The following is a 23,640-nucleotide window of genomic DNA, read 5'->3' as shown; positions in this document are numbered from 1 at the left end:
GACCTTTAGCCTGTGATTTTCAACACAACAGGTCATTGAAGGTAACTGAACATACAATGAGTAAAACTGCTTCTTTGGCAGTTTGGCAAGGTGCAAACAAGCAAGACTGATTAGATTCTTTACTCTTCAGGTGTGGGGGCATTTTGTGGAAAAGCCATCTGAAGAAATTCCCTTATATCCTAATTAATTTGAAAGGACTTTTAGAAGTGGGAGAAAGCAATATTTTAAAATTCAAGGGTGTAGACATTTTTTAAAGGTTTGTAGGCAATATTCAATATTTCAATATTTTGTGGGTGGGTGAGGATGACTTCCCAATGATTTCGTAAATATACATCACATGTGTATAGCTATATAAACACATAAGATTGTTAAGCTTATAAATTAAAAGCTTCAAAATTGGTCTTATTTCATAAAATATATATGCATATGAACCTAATATTTGTGGGTTGATATCTACATGATTGTTTTCAACCTACAAAAATGCAATTACCTATGGTTAGTCTAATATATTGGAGAAGGAAATGGCAACCCACTCCAGTGTTCTTGCCTGGAGAATCCCAGGGACGGGGGAGCCTGGTGGGCTGCCGTCTATGGGGTCGCACAGAGTCGGACACGACTGAAGCGACTTAGCAGTAGCAGTAGCAGCAGTCTAATACGTATGTAATATAAATTGCTATGTCACAAAATAACAAGCATACATTTATAAATACTTTGAAGTCTTCAGTTAAGTAGCTAAAGGCTTCCTTTTGGAGAATCTACTACTCCTTTTACTCACGGTCTGTTAACTGTGGTATAAGGGAACATTTGAATATTTTTTACTTGCTGCATGATAATTTTAATTAAATTTTTATTAAAAAAAACTTTTTACTCTCACTTCTTTACATGTATATATTTTGTAGATAATGTATAAAATCTTAACTATCATCTTGGTGGAACTTTAATAATTGTGATCAAATCAATCAGCTTTGATACTATGTGCTTAACTCTGAATTTCTTGCACTAGGTATGCTTTATATGTTTCTTTTCATACTCATAAACATCTTATGAGATGGATTTATTAACATGTCATTTTATATATGAGAAAACTGAGGTTTTGAGATGCTAACCTCGCCAAAACTTGTAAGTAGTGTAAGTCTTTAACTGTAAAGCCAAAAATCTTAACTACTTCTTACTGACTTCTAAAGTAATCTCAGACTCAGATAGAACTCTAATACATCATTTGTCACAGGGTGCTTTCCCAGCAATACATATCTTAACTGCAAAGGTCCCACCTAGGTCTTAGGTGGGTCATGAATAAGCACATGCCTTAATTATGAATGGGTACAAGCTCATCTCATGGAAGCAGGAAATACGGAAAGAATGACAGGATGCAGAAATGACAAGAAAGAAGATGAAGATATGTGGAGATAAAGATAGAAGAGAGGTATAGGTAGTAGAACTTTCTGTGAGAGGGGAGCTCTCAGCAGAAATGTGAAGCAGTGATGGCCCTCAACTTCAAAAGCAGAGGATTAGGAAGTAAGAGGTCCCTGAGCAGCCATACTGAATGTAATAATGTCCGTACCCTACAAGTCATGCTGATCAGGATTTTTCCCCATTAGTCTTACATATTATAAAGCCTAATTACTTGATCCTCCAGTCTATGGACCATTTGCTAGAAGCTACAAGTTTAGAGGAAGGCTGGTTGGGAAGTTGAGAATGGGCATGTGTGTGTGTTTGTGCTCATCTTCTAGAATTAGGCCAAGGAACAATGATAAAATTGATAATTCAAAGTTCTTTTTGTTCTTATGAGGAAACAATATCAATTTTCTAAAGTAGGCAAAAATAAGAAATGATTATAGTTTAGGCAGTATATAATATAAGGGATAAATTATATACATTTAAAAAGGCATCATAGTAATATGGTACAAATTATATGCTGATGATAATTACATTATTTTAAAAAGCTTTCATTTTATTTAGTATTATTACAGGAAAAACAGAGAAGAGGATGAAAATATTGCACAAAATTTGCCATCATAATATTTTAAAATTTTCTTAAAATTTTATTACTTAAAGAGACACATTATTTAAGAATATATTGCTGCTGCTGCTGATGCTAAGTTGATTCAGTCGTGTCCAACTCTGTGTGACACCAGAGATGGCAGCCCACCAAGCTCCTCCGTCCCTGGGATTCTCTAGGCAAGAATACTGGAGTGGGTTGCCAGGTTCTTCTCCAATACATGCATGCATGCTAAGTCACTTCAGTCACATCCAACTCTGTGCAACCCCATGGACAGCAGCCCACCAGGCTCCTCTGTCCACGGGATTCTCTAGGCAAGAATACTGGAGTGGGTTGGCACTTCCTTCTCCATTTAACAATATATTACTCATTATATATAACTGTAGGTAAATATATACATTTTAATAATATTGAGACATGCATAATGTACAGAAAAGATTAAATCCATGTGGACATGCATAGTACCTTATGTCACAGATGGATTGCTAATTTTATGGTGCTTTTTTCAGTATGGAATAATGAAATGTGAAGTAATTCTATATAATATAATTTTAATTTGATTAGTGTATTTAAATAAATTTTTGAACACTGCTAATGTGAAGTGACTCAATGTATATCCAATGCATATTACACTTAGAGCAACTAAGAATAAAAAAATTACTAAAAGTTGAAAATGGATTTACACACAATCTTTGTTTAATCAAATGAGCATTCATTTTTTATAAAATTCATTCCTGTGTTTTCCCTTTAGGCACCCTGATGGGCAGTTACGAGTGCTACAGGATCCTTGTTATTTGTTCAGAAGGTCATTTCATTAACAAATATATCTCAGGTGTTTCATGTGTGTTAATTTCCCATGTAATGTTTTCAGTCTGGCTGGAATACATTGATTTTCAACAAAACATTCCTCACGCATGTGGGAAGACTTAAAGGGCATCTTTTGTGCTTTGAGTGGACAAATAATTTCAGCAAAAGCCATTAGAAATGGAATGAAAGTGCTTGGGCAATGCTGTAAACATGGAGAGCAGTTGCCACATGCTTATGAAAATTGACAACAACAACAAAAACCCCAAAGCCTGTCACTTTGAAGTTTTAAATAAACAAAGGCTGACACCAGAGTTGTGTCACTTTGAGTCTTGTTGTGAGATACACTTGAGTACTACTTTACAAGCCATGATATACATGGGATGACAGAGGATGAGACAGTTGGATTGCATTACCGACTCAATGGATATGGGTTTGAGCAGGCTCTGCGAGATGGTAAAGGACGGGAAGCTGGGCAAGCCGCAGTCCGTGGGGTCACAAAGAGTCAGACACGACTGAGCGACTGAACAACAACAACAAATTAAAGTTTCTTTGCACTTGACTTTTAGAAAAATCTTCTGCTAACAAAAAAAAAAAATCAATATTTTGTTTATAGATAGTTAAACCAAACTGAAATATCAATAACCTCAGATATGCAGATGACACCACCCTTATGGCAGAAAGTGAAGAGGAACTCAAAAGCCTCTTGATGAAAGTGAAAGTGGAGAGTGAAAAAGTTGGCTTAAAGCTCAACATTCAGAAAACGAAGATCATGGCATCCGGTCCCATCACTTCATGGGAAATAGATGGGGAAACAGTGGAAACAGTGTCAGACTTTATTTTTCTGGGCTCCAAAATCACTGCAGATGGTGATTGCAGCCATTAAATTAAAAGACGCTTACTCCTTGGAAGGAAAGTTATGACCAACCTAGATAGCATATTCAAAAGCAGAGACATTACTTTGCCAACAAAGGTTCGTCTAGTCAAGGCTATGGTTTTTCCTGTGGTCATGTATGGATGTGAGAGTTGGACTGTGAAGAAAGCTGAGCGCCGAAGAATTGATGCTTTTGAACTGTGATGTTGGAGAAGACTCTTGAGAGTCCCTTGGACTGCAAGGAGATCCAGCCAGTCCATTCTGAAGGAGATCAGCCCTGGGATTTCTTTGGCGGGAATGATGCTGAAGCTGAAACTCCAGTACTTTGGCCACCTCATGCGAAGAGTTGACTCATTGGAAAAGACTCTGATGCTGGGAGGGATTGGGGGCAGGAGGAGAAGGGGACGACAGAGGCTGAGATGGCTGGATGGCATCACTGACTTGGTGGACGTGAGTCTGAGTGAACTCTGGGAGTTTGTGATGGACAGGGAGGCCTGGAGTGCTGTGATTCATGGGGTCGCAAAGAGTCAGACACAACTGAGCGACTGAACTGAACTGAAATGAAACCTAACTGTTTAGTTGCAACATTTTTCAAGGTTTATTTTGTCTCCCTTCTTAAAGCATAAGTGGCTTCCCCAGTGGTGTTAGTGGTAAAGAACCTGCCTGCCAATTCAGGAGATGTAAGAACCGCTGAGGGTTTGATCCCTGGGCCGGGAAGATCCCCAGGAGTAGGGAATGGGAACCCACTCCAGTATTCTTGCCTGGACCATCCCATGGACAGAGGAGACTGACAGACTATAGTCCAAGGTTTGAAAAGAGTCAGACACGACTGAAGCGACTTAGCACCTATGCAAAGCATATGAGATTTTTTGATAAAGGTTTCATTCTATGGTTGCTGTGATGCATGCATACTGAATGATGTTAACAGAATATTTTTCCTTACTTTCTGAGTTATTATAGGTGCTATTTGGCTTAGTATAAAGTACCATAGCTTATTTGTAACTGGTATCCACTGACCCATTTTGTCCCTGGACTTTGGGGAAAAAACTTGAATTTGACTTCAGTATGGATGAACCCAGGGAAATGATTTAGTTAAAATTCTATTAAAAATATTTTGTGCTTCTTTGTTTTAGCCAACCAGGTCATTAAAGTACAAGAGAAGACGGAATGGAGTTTGTTCATAGCAATGTTAGAACATCAAGGCAACACTTTTTTCATGGCCTTTCACCCTGGTAACTTCCAGGCCCAGCTGGAGTTGAGGGATACCCCTCTGCATTTTAGAGAGTTTGTTTTCTGAAACTGAAACTGTAATTCCAAAAGAGAATTAACCACAAAATTTCAAATTTCCCCCAAAAGATGTGATTTAGTAATAGTTCATGGGAGAGGTCAAGGACTGTATTATTTCTTATTCTGTTATCATTATTTTGGCTATCTTTTATTCACACAATTTTTTTTTTAACAGAAATTATGACTTTTCAGAAGGCTGATAACATGCTCCACCAAAAAGGAGAAACATACCATTTCCAAAAATAAATAGTCACTTTCCCCTTAAGCCATTAGGTTTTGTGAAAGGAAGTGCTAGAAGTGTGGTTCATTTTAAGGAAATTGTAAATGTTTGACATGTAATTTTCTGTCAAGATAAAGCATTCCCCTCATTAAATGGAAACAAGCGCTCACTGTAGTGTTCAGCAGATGACTTCCTGTATTTTTCTTTCTCTTTCTACCTAATGTTAAATTGTGCATTACAAGTAGTCAACGAGAAACCAAATATTTTACTAAGTCAATAAAAATGATATTTTCTATTTTTATAAATGTTTATATGAGTGACATTCAAAAAGTTTTAATTTCCTCCCATCGCTTGTGATGTTTTTAAGAGTTGTTCTTAACTCAAGGGACTTGCAGGAGTTCAAGCTGTCTCATCCCTTGACTGAATGATTTACTTCACAAACTCAATAGACACTGCACGGGAGGTAAATTCTTTTCAGATGGTAGAATTATTCTGAGAACAGAGCCAAATGTCCCCTCAGCACTGCAAAGGAAGCAAATGCCTCATTTCCCCTTTTCAGAAGGCCAGAAGCCTGAAAATAATGATCAAACGTTCCGTACCATTGCAATCAGCCCCTGGGAAAGACACATTAAACCAAATAATTGAGATCGCTTAAAAATTTGTAGTATCAGTCATTATCTCTTTCAGATTATATGAAAGAAACTTTTAAAATTAACTTCAGGAGAAGCTTCTTATGATTTGAAATTTTTATACTTCATATTAAGGAGCTAAGCATATAAATATGCTCTTGTCTCTTGGTATTTAAGTTTCTTTTTATTCCTCTCTACCCTGAGTGCTTCTCTACCTGAAACTGCTATCCACCCTTTCACATTCAACATTTGGATGGGGGTGGACAACATTTTAGAGAAGGAAATGGCAATCCACTCCAATACTATTCGGGGCTTCTCTCATGGCTCAGTGGTAAAGAATCTGCCTGCAATGCAGGAGCCGCAGGAGATGTGGGTTCTATCCCTAGGTTGGGAAGATCCCCTGGAGGAGGAAATGGCAAACCACTTCAGTATTCTTGCCTGGAGAATCCCATGGACAGAGGAACCTGGTGAGCTAAGTCCACAGGGTCACTAAGAGTGGGACCTGACTGAAGCAACTGAACATGAGCACGAGACAACAGTTTCTGCTTTTAATTCATCTTATCATTTTAGCCTGCAGTCTATGCAGTTGAGCTCTACAGTTCATTCAGACTCTCCCTATGGAAGGTGACATCCCAGTTCCAAAGTTCAGTCTGTTTGTTTGTTTGAACTTTCTGCTTTTTTGCCACTAAAATAGACCGTACATAACCATCTTTTCTCTCTGCTTATAACTGCTATTTTGGTCTCCTTTATCTGTCCCTTAAAGAACTCCCAACTTTCTGTATTTGATTCACATTCTTAATATTTTAAAAGGAGTTCATATTATGTAATTTCTGTATTTTATGGATTTCTGTAATTCACTCTGTTTATCCCCTGAAATCGTACACAGATTTGTGCCAAGTAGTTGCACTAAGTAATGGTAGACTAGTTTTTATCAGATTCTTGAATGGATTTATAACCCCCAAATGGTTTTGTCATTGCTTTATACACACGTTCAGTGAGTCCATTGAACAGCATGGCTTTACCAAATGTCTCCTCTGAGGACACATCAATCTATATGGTCCTCAGGATTTTACTACTGAACTCCAGACTCATTCCCCTGCCTTCCGTAGTCACCTCAGTCCATATGCTCAAACTAAATCTTGCCTCCTAAGCCTGTTTCTTTTCTCATGTTGCTGATTTTAAGAAATATCAAAATTAGTCAACCCAGAATTTCTAATATATTTGAGTTTACTTCTAAATAAGTGGTTATCTCTTGTTGATTCTAACTCTTTGTTCACAAAATTTCCCTCTAGTTGCCTTTCCATTTGCCCTGGTTTGATCCTGACCTCATTATTTCTCTCCCAGAAGATCCTTTTGAGAACCTGATGAAAACCATCAATATACCTTTTCTCTCAATCATAGTATAGTGGATAACGTACAGAATCAAGATCTAGACTGTGGGTTCAAATCTCAGCCTTCTCACTTGCTAGCAGTGTAATATTTAAAAATTATTTACCTTTATATGCTTAATTTCTTTGTCCGTCAGATAAGGTTAATAAGAGCACTTCGTTTACAGAGTTGTTGTCAGAATTAAATGAGTTAATATATGCAAGGGGCTAAGAAGACTGGCTCATACTCTCTTAAGTATTTGTTAATATTTTAATAAATGGCAAAGCATCCATCTGGCCCCTCTGCTTCCAGACTTGTCAACTTAACAATGTGTTGTTCCTATACTGTGACTTGGGGTAATTTTTCTAAAATGATAATGTCATTATTGTCCTTATATACTGACAATGACTTCTTATTGCTTTCAAAGAAAAAAAAAAACACACAGCTATTTTGATCTCCTTCTGTTTACCTTTCTAACTTCATCTTTCATTGTTCTCCTGCCTTCAATTCTGAGAAATAGGTTATACATTTAGGTGTACACCCCCCACCCATTTTGACGACTCCTGGCAAATATACATGTTGTTTATGCTCTCTGGAGTACCCTCGGTCTTCTTCATTTTGAAGACTTAGTCACTGTCTCCTCATTAGAACCATCCTGCCTATGTTTTATTCCTGGATTGACCTTTTCCAGCTATGCAGCCTTAGGCAAATTACTGATAGCTTGTGGAATTTATAAAATGGGGCTAACCACAGTAGTTCCCTTATACTGTTACTGTGAGGACTAAGTTAAAACACATAAAGCTTAATCAATGCCTGAATCATAATAAGGATTCAACAAAAGCCTTACTTAAGAAGACTCTGCAGATGCTGGATTCTGCCCTCATTCCTCTGTCTCTGTCATGATTCTAGTATTCTTCCTGTGTGTTTCACTAGTCCCCTGGCACCCTGGCCTCACGTCTAGCAAATATTTATGAAATACAATTGTCTGTTTACCTCTCTTTCCCTACCAAATTCTAGTTTTCTTGAAGCCACAGACAGTATACTTTTCTCTCTCCCTAGTGGTCTGAATAGTACCTGGCATATTATAGGAACTCAGCAAATATTTGTTAAATAAAAATAGATGGATATCTTTATTCTCAGAAGAGAATCTGAAGCAAAATAGTTGCTGTATAACTATTTAATGAATGAATGACAAGTTTATAAATCATATCTTGGTATCACAGGAGTATGTTCTAAACTGATTTCGACAGTAAGAAAATCAGTCAGTGTAATTTTACAATGAGCCTAAATACTATTTTCTGTATTTCTCTTTCCTATATTTTATGGTTTGTTAATAATTAAATTCTTGGTCACATAATATCATGTTTGTCTTGTGTGTGTCCAAGGTACGTGATGATGCTTCAATCACCTCTCAACAGAGATGACTGCTGGATGTTGACAGTCACAGTACCTGATTATCCTCCCCCAAAGAATTCTAAACCTTGCTTCCATGCTGTTATCAATGTGAACTATTTAATTCCCAGAATAACTTGAATTGCCAAAAACCTGAAGCAGTCAGCTAAGGTTTGACACTATGATAACATTGAGAGTACTATTTCTTCAGTGGTAATTCTAAGAATAAATGCAATCAAGTGTTTGCAGACAAAGATTAGACAAAAATAAGTGTGTTACCCAGAAGTCTTAAAAAACAGACACAATTCAGTTTGCAATGACTATTTGCCTAAGATACTGCTATTGCCTGTTAAGACAAGAGGAAAGTTTGCTAAACTATTTTAGAAAATGACCTTAAGTGGTTTAGTATGAAAAGTGAAAGTGGAAAAAAAAAAATACTACATAACGCTTGATGCTATGAGTTTTATACAAATCTCTGTTAATTCTTACTCACCAGGAATTGAATATCATGATTCCATTTTAGTGATTCAGAAACAAGTTAAAAAGAAGGGACTTGGATGACTGTCAACAGTCAGACACTCTAGAACACTGTATTCAGACATTTTCTGTGAAAGAAATTTTACTTATAACTAGCACTTAATAAATTTGCATTTAGCTGAATTTTGTCACTTGGAGGAAAAGGAAGGAACTAATGTTTAATGAATCAAATATGTCCCATACTTTTGTTTTAATATGAAGTATCTAATGTTCTCACTATCATTGTGAAGTAGATATAATTATCCTACATAAGAAATGATTAGCAAGCTCAGTCCTATCCGACTCTTTGCCTCCCCATGATTGTAGCCCGCTAGACTCATCTGTTATGGGATTTTCCCCGCAAGAATACTGAGGTGGGCTGCCATTTCCTCCTCCAGGGGATATTCCCTATGTGGGGATTGAACCTGTGTCTCCTGCTTCTCCTGCATTGCAGGTGAATTCTTTACCACTGTGCCACTGGGGAAACCCCTATAAATGATTAAACGCTTCATAAAGATTAAATTAGTTGCCAATGACAGAAAAAAACTCAGTAGAAATTTTTTCTTCTGTTTTGTAGTATTCTATTCAGGCTGTATCCATATGACTGACTTAGTCAAGTTAGAGTGAGAAGAACCTTAGGTCAATTAAAATTTTTGCCTTTTTGGATTATGACACAGATTTTTTGAAACTCAGAAGACTACTCTTTGCATTTTTTTTTAAATATACATTTTAGAAAAGTGGTACATTTATTGTAATGTATTGATTTAGGCTTATTTACATATATTTATTTTTAATGAGAGAACATTTATGTATAATCTTTGATAAATAACAAATTTACTTGATAAATGAATTTTTGGTCTTAAGAAGGAAAAGATTTTACTCATGTATTTTGAAATTAGAATGAAATAAGTTTGTTTCAGTAACTGATATTTAATCTAGTGGACTTCCCTGGTGGTTCAGATGGTAAAGTATCTGCCTGTAATGCAGGATACATTGGTTCGATCCCTGGGTTAGGAAGATTCCCTGGAGGAGGGTATGGCAACCCCTCCAATGTCCAGAGAATCCCATGGACAGAGGAGCCCACGGGGTTGCAAAGAGTCGGACACGATTGAAGCAATTTAGCACACATGCATTTAATCTAGTATTATGCAATTAGTCATTTAAAGTTTTAAATTCACTGTAACCAAATGCTATGGTGCCAGTGAAAATGAAGTAAAATCTTTGTAGAAAACTTAGTGAGAAACACATTCCATTTTTGTGTCTCATGAATTCTTAAATCACCAAATACTTAGTAGAATACTTAACTGTGGGATTAGAGAGAAAAAAAAAAGTATAATAAGAAACAAATAAAATCTATGGTTATGAGAGCATGGGCTTCCCTGATAGCTCAGTTGGTAAAGAATCCACCTGCAATGCAGGAAACGCTGGTTCAATTTCTGGGTTGGGAAGATCCCCTGGAGAAGGGATAGGCTACCCACTCCAGTGTTCTTGTGCTTCCCTTATGGCACATCTGGTAAAGAATCCACCTGCAATGCAGGAGACCTGGGTTCGATACCTGGGTTGGGAAGATCCTCTGGAGAAGGGAAAGGCTACCCACTCCAGTATTCTGGCCTAGAGAATTACATGGACTGTGTAGTTCATGGGATCACAAAGAGTCAAACACGACTGAGCAACTTTCACTTTCACTATTTGGGCTTCCCTTGTGGCTAGCTGGTAAAGAATCTGCCTGCAGTGAGGGAGACCTGGGTTTGATTCCTGGGTTGGGAAGATCCCCTGGAGAATGGAAAGTCTACCCACTCCAGTATTCTGGCCTAGAGAATTCCATGGACAGTCCATGGGGTCGCAAAGAGTCAGACATGACTGAGTGACTTTCACACACTATAAGAGCATAGAATCCATTGGATAATAGCTTAATATGCTTACATTGTGTGTGTGAGAAAGTTGGATTATAAAATATAGTTAAATAGGATTTGTTTTATAATTTTATCATTAAAAAGAAAATAAATGTCTAGAGGTATGAAGTATTAGACAATTTCCGTCTCCCTCTGTAGTGTTAGTCACTCAGTTCTGTCCATCTCTGTCTCATGATCTGTAACCCGCCAGACTCCTCTGTCCATGGGATTTCCCAGGCAAGAACATTGGTGTGGGTTGCCACTTCCTTTTCCAATTACTTTTTGGATGTGCTCTATAATAGAATAGGCATAGTTATAATAGAATAGGCATAGTTACTTTTCTCATACACTGAGTGATGTTGTGGGTAGCATCCATCAGGAGTGCCATTGTTATTGTTCAATAAATTACATTTCTTGAACAGATGTTTGATTCCTGATGTTGCACCCAAAGACCAAAACTAGCCAGGAATTTTAATTTTGAAGTCACCCTCCTGCCTGAAAAAGTTTAAAGACATATTTACTGGACAAGTACTCAGAAAAGAAGTGAAATTATGATAAGTAGGCAGACATATGAGCTTTGTGAGAATCACCAAGGCTTGATATTTCTAACATCATTAATAAAAAAAAAGAACTACTCAACTCCATGTGCATTACGTCTCAGGATGATAAGAAAAATATGTTTTCAATTTTTCCCCTAATGTATTCAGTTCAATATGAGAATAGATATGTCTCATATTAATACTTAATTTCTAAATACTCATGAGCTCTATTAAAATTCTCTGGCAAAATTCTATCATGTTTTCCTTCCAGTGGACTCTAACTCAAGGTTTTGGCAGGCTCTGACTGATTAGCAGGTTTTTTCCTTCTCATTCACATTTCTGAGCACACACAAACGGAGCCCTGGGAACTCACTGTTTAAAAAATACTCTTCGAAAAGTATATTAAGGACTTGTTTAGACTATCTAAAGGAGATAGAACCGAAGGTAATGGAGTGTAATAGAGAAATGCTAAATGTCTTTAAAACAAGATCACTTAAAATGGAGTTATCCTCTGTATTCATATGTATACATGAGACTATGGAACTGAGTTATTTTTAATATAGCTCAAGTCCACTGTTAAATTAAAGGAGCCTCCAATTATGTACATTACATATGAACACTGAACCGTTACATGAATGATCACATAAGCGACAGCTTAATGATAACCATGACCTTCAGATATAAGTGGTGTTTTCTTGTCCATGTTCACTCATAGAAAGACTGATTAGTGAGCAGAACTATAGAAACTCCAAACTTTGAAGCATTCTCCTGTGGCTCAAGTGAGGTTCTGCTTGAAGTGAACAGGTGTACACAGAGACATTTTTTCAATAACTGATGGGTGGGCAGGTGGACAGATGGATGGATGTCTTCTAAAGAGACACAGGCCTACAATATTTCCAATGGCTAAATGGCTCCAGATATTCTGGTGGGTATTAAAAGTTTATACTTTCACTATCATGAAGATAGCCCAGAATAAGTTTGCTCATATGCCCTTGTTAGGTCTTCTCCATACAGGGCCACATGAATAATCCTAAAACAGGCTTTTAATAACAAATATTCCTCCTCCTTCATAACAGTTATTAGGAACTTCTCTGCCTCTTTGTCTCTGCAGGTAACTCTTCCCTCTCCTCCACTGCAAAAGAAATAGTTTTAAAATGGGAACACTCCTGAAATTCTTCTCAGCACTCTGAACTAATCTTTAATAGAGTCTAAATTCTGTCCTGTATAGTTAAGTGTCTAACATTACAGTACTAAATATTTATCTATGAGAACCTAATAGATTTTATTTAAGGCCAAAAGGCCAATAAAAAAGGAGAAATTAGAAAGATACGGTGAATTCATGAACCCAAGCTTATGAATAATTTCTCTGAAGTTAAAAACATGAGAAAATTATCAGTGCAAACTTCATTAAATGCTTCTAAGAACAAAGTTCTTTTGCTGCTTCTATACTAGCAATCAATGCAACTTAGAAAGTTATATTGGATATTTACTTGCTCTGTATTGAATAAAATATTTAGTATAACCAAAGTAAGGAAGAAATTCTTACTACCTTCTTTAGTGCAGAGGTTGACGAGGTTGTGCACTGTGTCCATGAGCTCCAGCTGCTGCTTCTGAAGGACACTGTTATTGGTGGTGGCTCTGTTCAACTGTTTCTCCAGTTCCTGGATTATGTATGTCTGACGAGTAACCAAGCCTTGAAGATTCTCTTTCTCTTCCTTTAAGGTGTCCAATTCTTCCTTGTGCTTTCCCTCCATTTCAAAGATTTTGTGTTCTAATAAACTACAAGGAAGTGAAGATAAGATTTAGTTTTAAAATGCTGTAAGAAGCATGATTCAACTAGTTCCTGAGTTTATTTACTGTAAGAAATTTTAGTTAGGTATTTCACCAGGGAAATATTTATTAAGCAAGTGACTCAGAAAAAGTATATACATATAAATGCATTTATACATAAATATATATTTAATAGGAATGACATTATACAGCATTTGAAATGAAGAATTATTAGATCAGTTATTGTTAGAGTGATGTTTGTTTCCTAAATGTAATTTATTTCTTGGGATGTATCTTATATCCAGGGTAGTTAACTTGGACTCTGTCTGGAGAAATTATAGCATAATTTTCATTAAAGAAATGGATCCAATAAGAAATAGAAGCAGTAGTTCAGAAAAAAGTTTGAACAAACTATAGAAACTATTTTTTATTTACTTTGTTTCATTCATTTGGGATTTTCAAAACATTAACAGGGATTACATTTCACGAGGAATAGCATATTGATGCAGAAACCAGAGGACCAGAAACTAAGCTATGTAAAGTCACAGTGAATTACGTTTCTTGGGATTATTGATACCTGGCCCTGTATTGTAACCACTAGCTTACTTTACCTCTCAATCAGAGCTTCAAGATAAGGGCTAAAGGCATAACAAATTTCCAAATTACTGAATAATTGGTTCCAAAAAGGAAGATTATGTTGCTGATGGGATGGTCTTACAAAAGGACTTGGGAAGCTTTGCTTGGAGTGATACAGTCCTCAGCCAAGAACCTTCCTTCTTTCAGAACTCTTCACAGGATACTCCCTTTGCATATTGCACATTAAAAATGATAGAAAATGCAGAAGCACTGCTGGATGCTAGCAACTGACTGGAAATAAGAAGCACTTACATTTTATAGAGTGTATAATATACTAGTATTCCTCAGAGAAGAGCCTTATTCAGTTTTCTCAGTTTCATTTACAGAAGGTTCAACCAGTCCTTAGTTTACAAGGTGTTATTCAAATGTAACATACCAGACTGGGTATTTAATTTACCTTGGAGAAATGTAGCACTGAATCATTACTACATGTTTTCAAAAAGGGGACACTAGGGAGTGTTCTAAACTTAATACTTAAGTCATAAAATAGAGATTGTTTGAAGAGCCAAGTTTTCCAACTCCCTGTAGTAGGGGATGAGCTGGAATATCTGACTGCCCATACACTGATTAAGAAGTGTGGCGAGAACTGCAAGTGGTAATTCCAGATCTTTGTTGATAAACTTATCCTCCAAAAAAATATGGAACATCAAAGAAAAGCTGCCCATTGAACTAAGCCTGAAAAACACTGTGATGCTTCTATGTATAAGAACTTACTAATTTATAACACCTTTGGTAGCATGCCCAGAAAACTTCACATTGAGACCCATTGACACAGCTCTGTGACTTTTGCAACCTAAGAAGATCCACTTCTCTATTTTGAGTTGCTTTATATTCTACAGCACTGTGAAAGGATCTCTGTCCTGACCAGTCATTAAGCAAACTCAATTGAATAGATCTTGGGTATAATGATTTGGGAAAATGTGAAGGTCATTTTTATTTATTAAAGCATTTTTTGGAATGAAAACTTCAGGCAAGGAAACTGGAGAAAGATGAGACACACATGGCATTTCTGAAGGAGTAGGTATGATTCGTTGCACTTTAGTGTTTCCTTCTGTGTCAGTAACTTGCTGCTGGAAAAGTTAGTAGCTAAAAAGCAAACAAAACCAAATAATGCCAAATACCTTTTTTATTGGTTAAAATCTTTATCCCACCCACTGTTAAGTGATTAGTATGCTTGCTATGCATGTCAGAGGAGGTTTTCTCTGTGACTGTTAATTTTTGGCCTTCTGATCTGAGAATTAAGCACAGTGGATGCCTTAGCTCATTCTCAGTTTACTTTTAATTATTTTTGTTTCTCTTCCTAGGGTAATGATCAGATGTTAAATGCCTATAAAATCGAGTCCGTGAACTTATGGAAAATTTTCTTTCAAATTCACAAGAGTTACAGTATACTACCAAGAAACCTTAACTGTAATAATGAAAAGAGCAACATTTGGATGTATAGTCATAAAATACTAGATAAAAATTCTGAATTATCATTTTGTTCCTGAAATAAGATGAGCACTGGCTTTTAAGTTTTCTTAATTAGTAGGTAACATTCTGATTTGGAAAATGCCATGCTTTTGTTTGCATTTATTAGTTGCTGAGTGCCAATGCAAAATATAAAATGACACTATTCCCACTCTAACCATTTATTTTCAGAGAGAAATGGGAAAAAAATTCAAATAAAAGAAAAAAGCAGCTACAAGAAACTTCTGTTTCAGACATAATACTTTTTTTGCATTCATGTTTTCCCACTTTCTACTTTTGAAGCATTTTTTTCTCAAGAAGACATATACTAAAAGATGGCTACTATCTGAGATGTCAATAAAGGAGTTTTTGTTCTATTTTGATTTTCAGAATTTTGGAAAGAGCTGAGAATGAAAGTTGATCAAAGAAATCCCCATGCCAAAGGAAAAAATTCTGAACTCTGGCTTGTGTAACAAAAAGTCTGTACTTCCCAAGTAGAAGGAGTATACACTTAGCATGTTGGGAAAAAAATGTTAATTTTTATAATTCACCAAACAATCTTAATGGACCATGGCTGCTCCTGCTGCTGCTAAGTCGCTTCAGTCGTGTCCAACTCTGTGTGACCCCATAGATGGCAGCCCACCAGGCTCCCCCGTCCCTGGGACTCTCCAGGCAAGAACACTGGAGTGGGTTGCCATTTCCTTCTCCAATGCATGAAAGTGAAAAGTCAAAGTGAAGTCGCTCAGTCGTGTCCGACTCTTAGCGACCTCATGGACTGTGGCCCACCAGGGTCCTCCGTCCATGGGATTTTCCAGGCAAGAGTACTGGAGTGGGGTGCCATTGCCTTCTCTGACCATGGCTACTAGGTATTAAAAGACATCAACATAGCCTGTCATTTTAAAATACAAATTCATGTAAAGTAAAGAAGGGATACCCAGGGAAGAAATTTGCTTTGCATCACAGACATCTCACAGGATTGAGAATGAAATATATGTCTTAAAAATCAAATGCATAAAAACTATAAGCAAATTGGGAACATGCCGCACTGTTTCACAAATGGCACGTCTTAGCACCTAATTAATCTCTTTAAGTCATTTTCCTGTCTCATTTCTTCACTTGGATTCTCTTTAATTGCTTTTATTCCATAGTATTTCTCTATTAACTTTATTTACTAAAGATACCCTTTACATTAATGACAATTTTTAGACTTTTTCAGGCAAAATTGTTATCTTTTTGATACTATTCATCCCCTCCCTTCCACCTCTTCATATTTGGCTTCCAAAATACCATCCTCTTTTCTTTAACAATTCTCATCCATTAGTTATTATCTACTTGGGAAGTTAGGCCTTCCTTACTATTTCCAAACTGGCTTGAATTCAAAACTCTTCTGCCAGAAAATATTCATATACTATCTGTACTTACTAATTATATTGTTGTAATACACCATTTTTGCTGTAGAGCATTAAAAAATCCCATGTCTTTTTATTCTTAAAGTAAAATAGTGATACAGAATGAGAAGATGTTACAAGGCCTAGATTTAGGTAAAAATCTATAAATACCATGTATAAAATTGTGCAAACACTGTATCAGGACCAAAATAAAAAGCCAACTGTTCTAACTTCTCAGACTAGAAAACTGTCCATGACAACCCAGTGTTATGAAAACTAGCTTTAGAGTCTCATTTCTCTGATTTACTATAACATAATCTCTATCTCGGAGAAGGCAATGGCACCCCACTCCAGTACTCTTGCCTGGAAAATCTCATGGATGGAGGAGCCTGGTAGGCTGCAGTCCATGGGGTCGCTGAAAGTCAGACATGACTGAACAACTTCACTTTGACTTTTCACTTTCATGCATTGGAGAAGGAAATGGCAACCCACTCTAGTGCTCTTGCCTGGAGAATCCCAGGGACAGGGGAGCCTGGTGGGCTGCCGTCCATGGGGTCACACAGAGTTGGACATGACTGAAGTGACTTAGCAGCAGCAGCAGAAGCAATCTCTATCTACTTCCACATACTTACATTATAACAGCCAAGAATCAAGGCATCAACTTAATATCCCTTTACTATTTGCTGCTCTCCATCTGGTTATTTTTGGGAGCTTGTCTTTCACAATATTTCAACCTATTCATCTTTTTCATGTATAAAAACAAAATTTTTTTGCCAAGCCATTAAAAAAAATCTTAACTGAGATTTTCTTTCTGCCTTAAACCCTCTGCCATTAAATTTAATTTTCTTACTCAATATATTGATTATATCCCATTGTGTCGTGAGGTCTTTTATTGGTCCTCTTACATCATTATCCCTATCCAGTTAAGTAGGCAGAGGCCATCTCAGCTGCGCACGGAGTCTTTTATATATAAAAGTTGATCTGGGGAACACATGTACACCCATGGCAGATTCATGTCAATACATGGCAAAACCAATACAATATTGTAAAGTAATTAACTTCCAATTAAAATAAATAAATTTATATTAAAAAAAAAAGTTGATCTGAAGAACAAGACAGCTCCACTGTCCTAAATTCAATAGGCAAAGCAGTCATATTTTCCCTGATGATGGCCTTTAGCAACAAATTTAGTTTAGGTTTAAATGCATAATCTGAAACCTGGATGCTAATTCCAAAGTCCAGTGCACTGTTTTCTAGAGTACATGCAGTATATTTTTATTCAGCTCAGTTCAGTTGCTCAGTTGTGTTCAACTCTTTGCGACCCCATGGACTGCAGCAAGCAGCAAGGCAGTCTTTCCTGTCCATCACTGACTCCCGGAGCTTGCTCAAACTCATGTCCATTAAGTTGGTGATGCCATCCTCTGTTGTCCCCTTCTCTTCTTGCCTTCAATCTTTCCCAGCATCAAGGTCTTTTCCAATGAGTCAGTTCTTCATATCAGGTTGCCAAAGCATTAGCGTTTCAGCTTCAGACTGGTTGGATCTCCTTGCAGTCCAAGGGACTCTCAAGAGTCTTCTCTAAAACCACAGTTCAAAAGGATCAATTCTTTCACACTCAGCTTTCCTTATACTTCAACTCTCACATCCACACATGACTACCGGAAAAACCAAAGCTTTGACTAGAGGGACCTTTGTTGGCAAAGTTATGTCTCTTCTTTTTAATATGCTAAGTTGGTCATAACTTTTCTTCTAAGGAGCAAGTGTCTTTTAATTTCATGGCTGCAGTCACCACCTGCAGTGTTTTTGGAGCCCAAAAACACAAAGTCTGTCACTGTTTCCATTGTTTCCCCATTTATTTGCCATGAAGTAATGGGACCAAATGTCATGATCTTAGTTTTCTGAATGTTGAGTTTTAAGCCCTTAAGTTTTAAGGAGAGTTTTTTTACTCTCCTCGTTCACTTTCATCAAGAGACTCTCTAGTTCTTCTTTGCTTCTGCCATAAGGGTAGTGTCATCTGCATATCTGAGGTTATTGATATTTCTCCCGGCAATCTTGATTCCAGCTTGTGCTTCATCCAGCCCAGCATTTTGCATGATGTACTATGCATAGAAGTTAAATAAGGAGGGTGACAATATACAGCCTTTACATACTCCTTTCCCTATTTGGAACCAGTCTGTTGTTCCATGTCTAGTTGTAACTATTGCTTCTTGACCTGCATACATATTTCTCAAGAGTCAGGTAAGGTGGTCTGGTATTCCCATCTCTTTAAGAATTTTTCAGAGTTTGTTGTGATCCACAGAGTCAAAGGCTTTGGTGTACTCAATAAAGCAGATGTTTTTCTGGAACTCTCTTGCTTTTTCAATGGTCCAGCAGCTGTTGGCAATTTGATCTCTGGTTCCTCTGCCTTTTCTAAATCCAGCTTGAACATCTGGAAGTTCATGGCTCATGTACTGCTGAAGCCTGGCTTAAAGAACTTTGAGTGTTACTTTGCTAGCATGTGAGATGAGTGCATTTATGTGGTAGTTTGAATATTTTTTGGCATTGCCTTTCTTTGGGATTGGAATGAAAACTGACCTTTTCCAGTCCTGTGGCCACTGCTGATAATATTTTTACTTTTATTAGACATTCTATAGTTAAGAGTTCTATGTCAAGTTTTGGGGAAGTCTAAATTAAATAAATAGTTTTATTATGATGCATTCCTTAGAATTGGAGTTCCATGGAACTATAATTTATGGAAAGTGCGAGTTGTTCAGTCGTGTCTGACTCTTTGTGACCCCATGGACTATACAGTCCATAGAATTCTCCAGGCCAGAATACTGGAGTGGGTAGCCTTTCCCTTCTCCAGGGGATCTTCCCAACCCAGGGACTGAGCCCAGGACTCCCGCATTGCAGGTAGAGTCTTTACCAGTTGAGCCACAAAGAAAACTGTGTGCTTATATCTATTCAAATTGAACTTGAAATCCAAAGAGTTTCCTCATAGGACTTTTAGTACTTCCTGTTTCTCTTCTTTCTGGAAACACTTTGAGAAGAGATATACATAGAATTTTGGCATTCAACTTCTAGTTTGAGGCAGAGGTACACTTTAATGAAGAATAAAATAAGCTAAATTCTCCAGAACTTTAACTTCAGTAAAAGGTTCTAATTGAGTATATACAAAGCCCTTCTTGACGTTTTTGGTTGACTTTTCCTCCTAATTTTCACAGTCTGCCTCCTCCAGCTTATCTCATGGAAAACACTGGCATTTCAAATCACTGAACAGATCTTGAAACTTTCACAGAAAAAGTTCTCCCTTTCAGATTGTCTCCTACAGTAGAGTTCGTACCATAGCAGCAACTGGATTCACAGTAGTGACAGTTCCTTAAGTCCTCTGTGTGTAAATGTGGCCCTCAAACAAGGAGGTAGGTGTCAGTATTATGGAAACCTTCTCATTGTCATCTGCCTGAATCTCCTCAGAGCTCTTTCAATTTTTAAATTATTTTTAATCTGTATGGTGCTTACATTCGTTGCAAATATGGTTTTCAAAGAATAATCTTTCCATCCCCATACTCAAACAAGGGCATATACTAAGTTCAGGTTAAATTTATATTGAATTTTCTAACTTGAATGTAGTAAATTGTTTCTTAAAATGCAAAGTTAAATATTTCTGTAATTCAAATGTGGAACAGAAGCATAGATCACTACAGGTAAACAATCAGCAAATAAACTTTTTAAAGTTTGAGGCAGATAAGAATAAGCTAAATATTCTGTGGAAGCCAGAAGCTGAGAAGAAAAAAATATGTATACAACCTCATAACACTAAAAATTCTTCCTAAAAAACAGGCTGAAAAATAAACAACAAACTAGAGAAAATATTTGTGATATATACTACAAAATTTTAATATCGATTAAATAACTTATATAAGGAGTTAATGATATTAGAGAAACAATCCAATAAAAAATGCGAAACATACATGAATAGACTAGTCCCAGAAGAAGAATTCAAATAGTCAATAACCAGGAAAGATGTACAATATAACCTCTTAGGTAAACAAGGTTAATAAAATGAATAGCAAAGTTTGAGGAAATTAGAAAGCCCATGAACACTTGGGGAGAATGTAAAATTTGCTGATAATTATCAGTATCTTTGAATATATAAAATAATACAGAAAGTTCTACTGAGCTGTAAATTTTAGTGCATTTCTAACAATGAATGAGGTATAGCATATAGTTAAATATATAATATATCCATGATAAATTGTTATAAAGTAAAAATAAACCCAGCATTTTAAAAATAGTTACAATGTATACACATATGCATACATGATATAAATATGTACTTGTGCATATGTGTAATTGCATATGGGTATGTATCTCTGTAACCACACAGATAAATATGTACTCTCTATCTACATGTGTACATTTTAATATATTCATTAAAAAGTCTGGAAGAATAGGTACCAAACTGCAAATCTGTTAATGATGATTCTCTGTGGGGGGTGGGGGAATATGGAATTAGGGACTTTGAATTTAAATTCATACACTTCTGTACAATTTAACACTTAGATCAGTTAGGCTTGTGTTGATTTTTTTTATTAATCAGGAAAATGCAAACAGTCATGAGTCTAGAATGGTCTGAAGAGATACTATCTAGGGCTGAATTAGTGAACCTCAGAATGTGGACTGATAACCTTGGTTGCCATGCAGTGGGCTTTTAGGGATGCAGAACAGTGGTATAAAAGCCATCTGTATTTTATTTATGTTAAGAACAATGAAAATGTTTACAATATTTAATGTAAACTATGTGATCTGTGTTTTCCATTAAAATATTTTTAAGTTGTGTGTGCGTTTGTGTGCACATAGATAAATGACATTTGTTGGGATATTTGCCAATTCACTTGCCAGTTCATCAGTCAACATTCAAAAAGCATTTAAAATTATATATACTATATGTAGAGAACTGTGCTTGGGAGCATGAGCACAGAAATAAATAAAGCACAGTTTCTATGTTCCAGAAGGTCACAGTCCAGTGGTTCATAGATAGATACACACACACACCCCCATGTGATGGGATAAGTGAAGTGACAGGAGGAAAAAACAAGGTAGATTGTAATCCCATAAGTTGTAATAAGCAAATATATTTGGCAGAATCAGAAAAAAGCTTCTTGGAAGGGGTAATATCTACATTGAGTTTTGAAGGGACAGACGTGTGTGAGCTCTACAGGGCATTTCGGACAAAAGAAAGAGAAAGTTAAAGTCACTCAGTCGTGTCCGACTTTTAGTGACCCCACGCAGTATACAGGCTCTGGAACTCTCCAGGCCGGAATACTGGAGTGGGTAGCCTTTCCCTTCTCCAGGGGATCTTCCCAACCCAGGGATTGAACCCAGGGCTTCCTAACTGCAGGAAGATTCTTTACCAGCTGAGCCACCAGGGAAGCCCAACAAGGCAAGCATCAATCATGTCTGAACAAACATCAAGTCTTCAATGTGATACTAATAATTAGCGTGATTAAACACTTACTGTGTGTTTCAAGCACTGTATTCAGTGTTTTTTAAGCAGTAACTCAATTAATCCTCATATCAACTCCATGCACTATTATCATCACCCCTATGTTACAAATGAGAACAAACAAAGCACAGAAAGTTCATATAACTTTCTCAAAATAACACAAATTATAAGTGGCAGAGCAAGTTACAGCAGAATCAAGGCCAATCCAGGCAGTCTGACCTCAGAGCTCCTGCTCTTAGTTATTAGACCATGCTTCTAAAATATAAAAAGACTTCAAAAGTAAGGCTATAAAATTAGGATATTAATGATCATGGACCATGTTTCATGCTAAAGTACTTGACAACTTTCCTCAGTCCATTACAGAGAATCAGACGAGGGTTGGGCATATGCTATCTAGAGATTTAGAGGTTGAGCTGAACTAGTACATGTGGAGATCTAAAGAAAAAAATGGGGAAAATAATGTGACTTGAATTTTAGAAAGAAGACTTTGGCAGACTTTTGGATGATAGGTTTGAAAAGTTTAAGGCATTAAGCCATGCAAAGAGGTCACTGCAATGGCTAAGACAAAAATTAATGGGATTTTGGCCTAAAAAACAGAGTAAGAGTAAATAGAAAGAACAAGACCAATTGGAAAAATATTTAGGAGATGGAATTGGCAGTATCAACAGTGACTGATGAGTTGCGATTTTACTTCAGTATTTTATAAAGAACTTATCAGATGGAGGATAACTTTAATTAGAAAGACTGACTTAACTGATTTAAAAATCAATACTTCACTATTCAATTACATAATTTTTTAGAAAGTTACAATTTAGTATCATGAAATTAGGCATATTTCAATCACTTAAAATTAACTCAATAACTTTCCATAAACTCTATCTAAAAGACAGATGAAGCTTGTCAAATCGGTTCAGTGAATTCCCAAGGTAAAATAGTTATACTGCCTACTCTAATATTAGAAGGAATAAATAATGATCTATATATAGGCCAAAACCAATTCCTATTCCTTGTTCAAATTTGTATTTTATTATGCTAAGAGGATAACTTGACAACCACATCAATTAATCTTCAGGCTGTATCACATTGCGAACACATTTTTATAATAATTAAGACAGAGAATCATCATGGACTTGAACCCTAATTTTGCCATACATCAGCTGTTTGGTCCCGAGCAAGTTACCTGACCTCTTGGAACTTTCAGTGCAGTTCAGTTCAGTCACTCAGTCGTGTCCGACTCTTTGCGACCCCATGGACTGCAGCATGCCAGGCCTCCCTGTCCATCACCAACTCCCGGGGTTCACCCAAACCCATGTCCATTGAGTCGGTGATGCCATCCAACCATCTCATCCTCTGTCATCCCCTTCTCCTTCTGCCCTCAATTTTTCCCAGCATCAG

The 23,640-nt window shown here is 36.7% G+C and overlaps 1 protein-coding gene across 1 annotated transcript in view; it reads right to left on the bottom strand.

The window, feature by feature from the left end:
• ANGPT1 (angiopoietin 1) overlaps positions 1-23,640 on the bottom strand; it is a 299,772-nt gene that overhangs the window by 69,884 nt on the left and 206,248 nt on the right. The window contains exon 4 of the mRNA XM_010863464.1: positions 13,070-13,299. Within this exon, the coding sequence (XP_010861766.1) occupies positions 13,070-13,299 (230 nt within the window). The remainder of the gene's footprint in view (positions 1-13,069; positions 13,300-23,640) is intronic.

This window comes from Bison bison, unplaced genomic scaffold (assembly GCF_000754665.1).
Source record: "Bison bison bison isolate TAMUID 2011002044 unplaced genomic scaffold, Bison_UMD1.0 scf7180017864491, whole genome shotgun sequence".
Taxonomy (NCBI): Eukaryota; Metazoa; Chordata; class Mammalia; order Artiodactyla; family Bovidae; genus Bison; species Bison bison.
The sequence above is the reverse complement of the archived record's forward strand: the minus strand, read 5'-3'. Positions and strand labels throughout refer to the sequence as shown.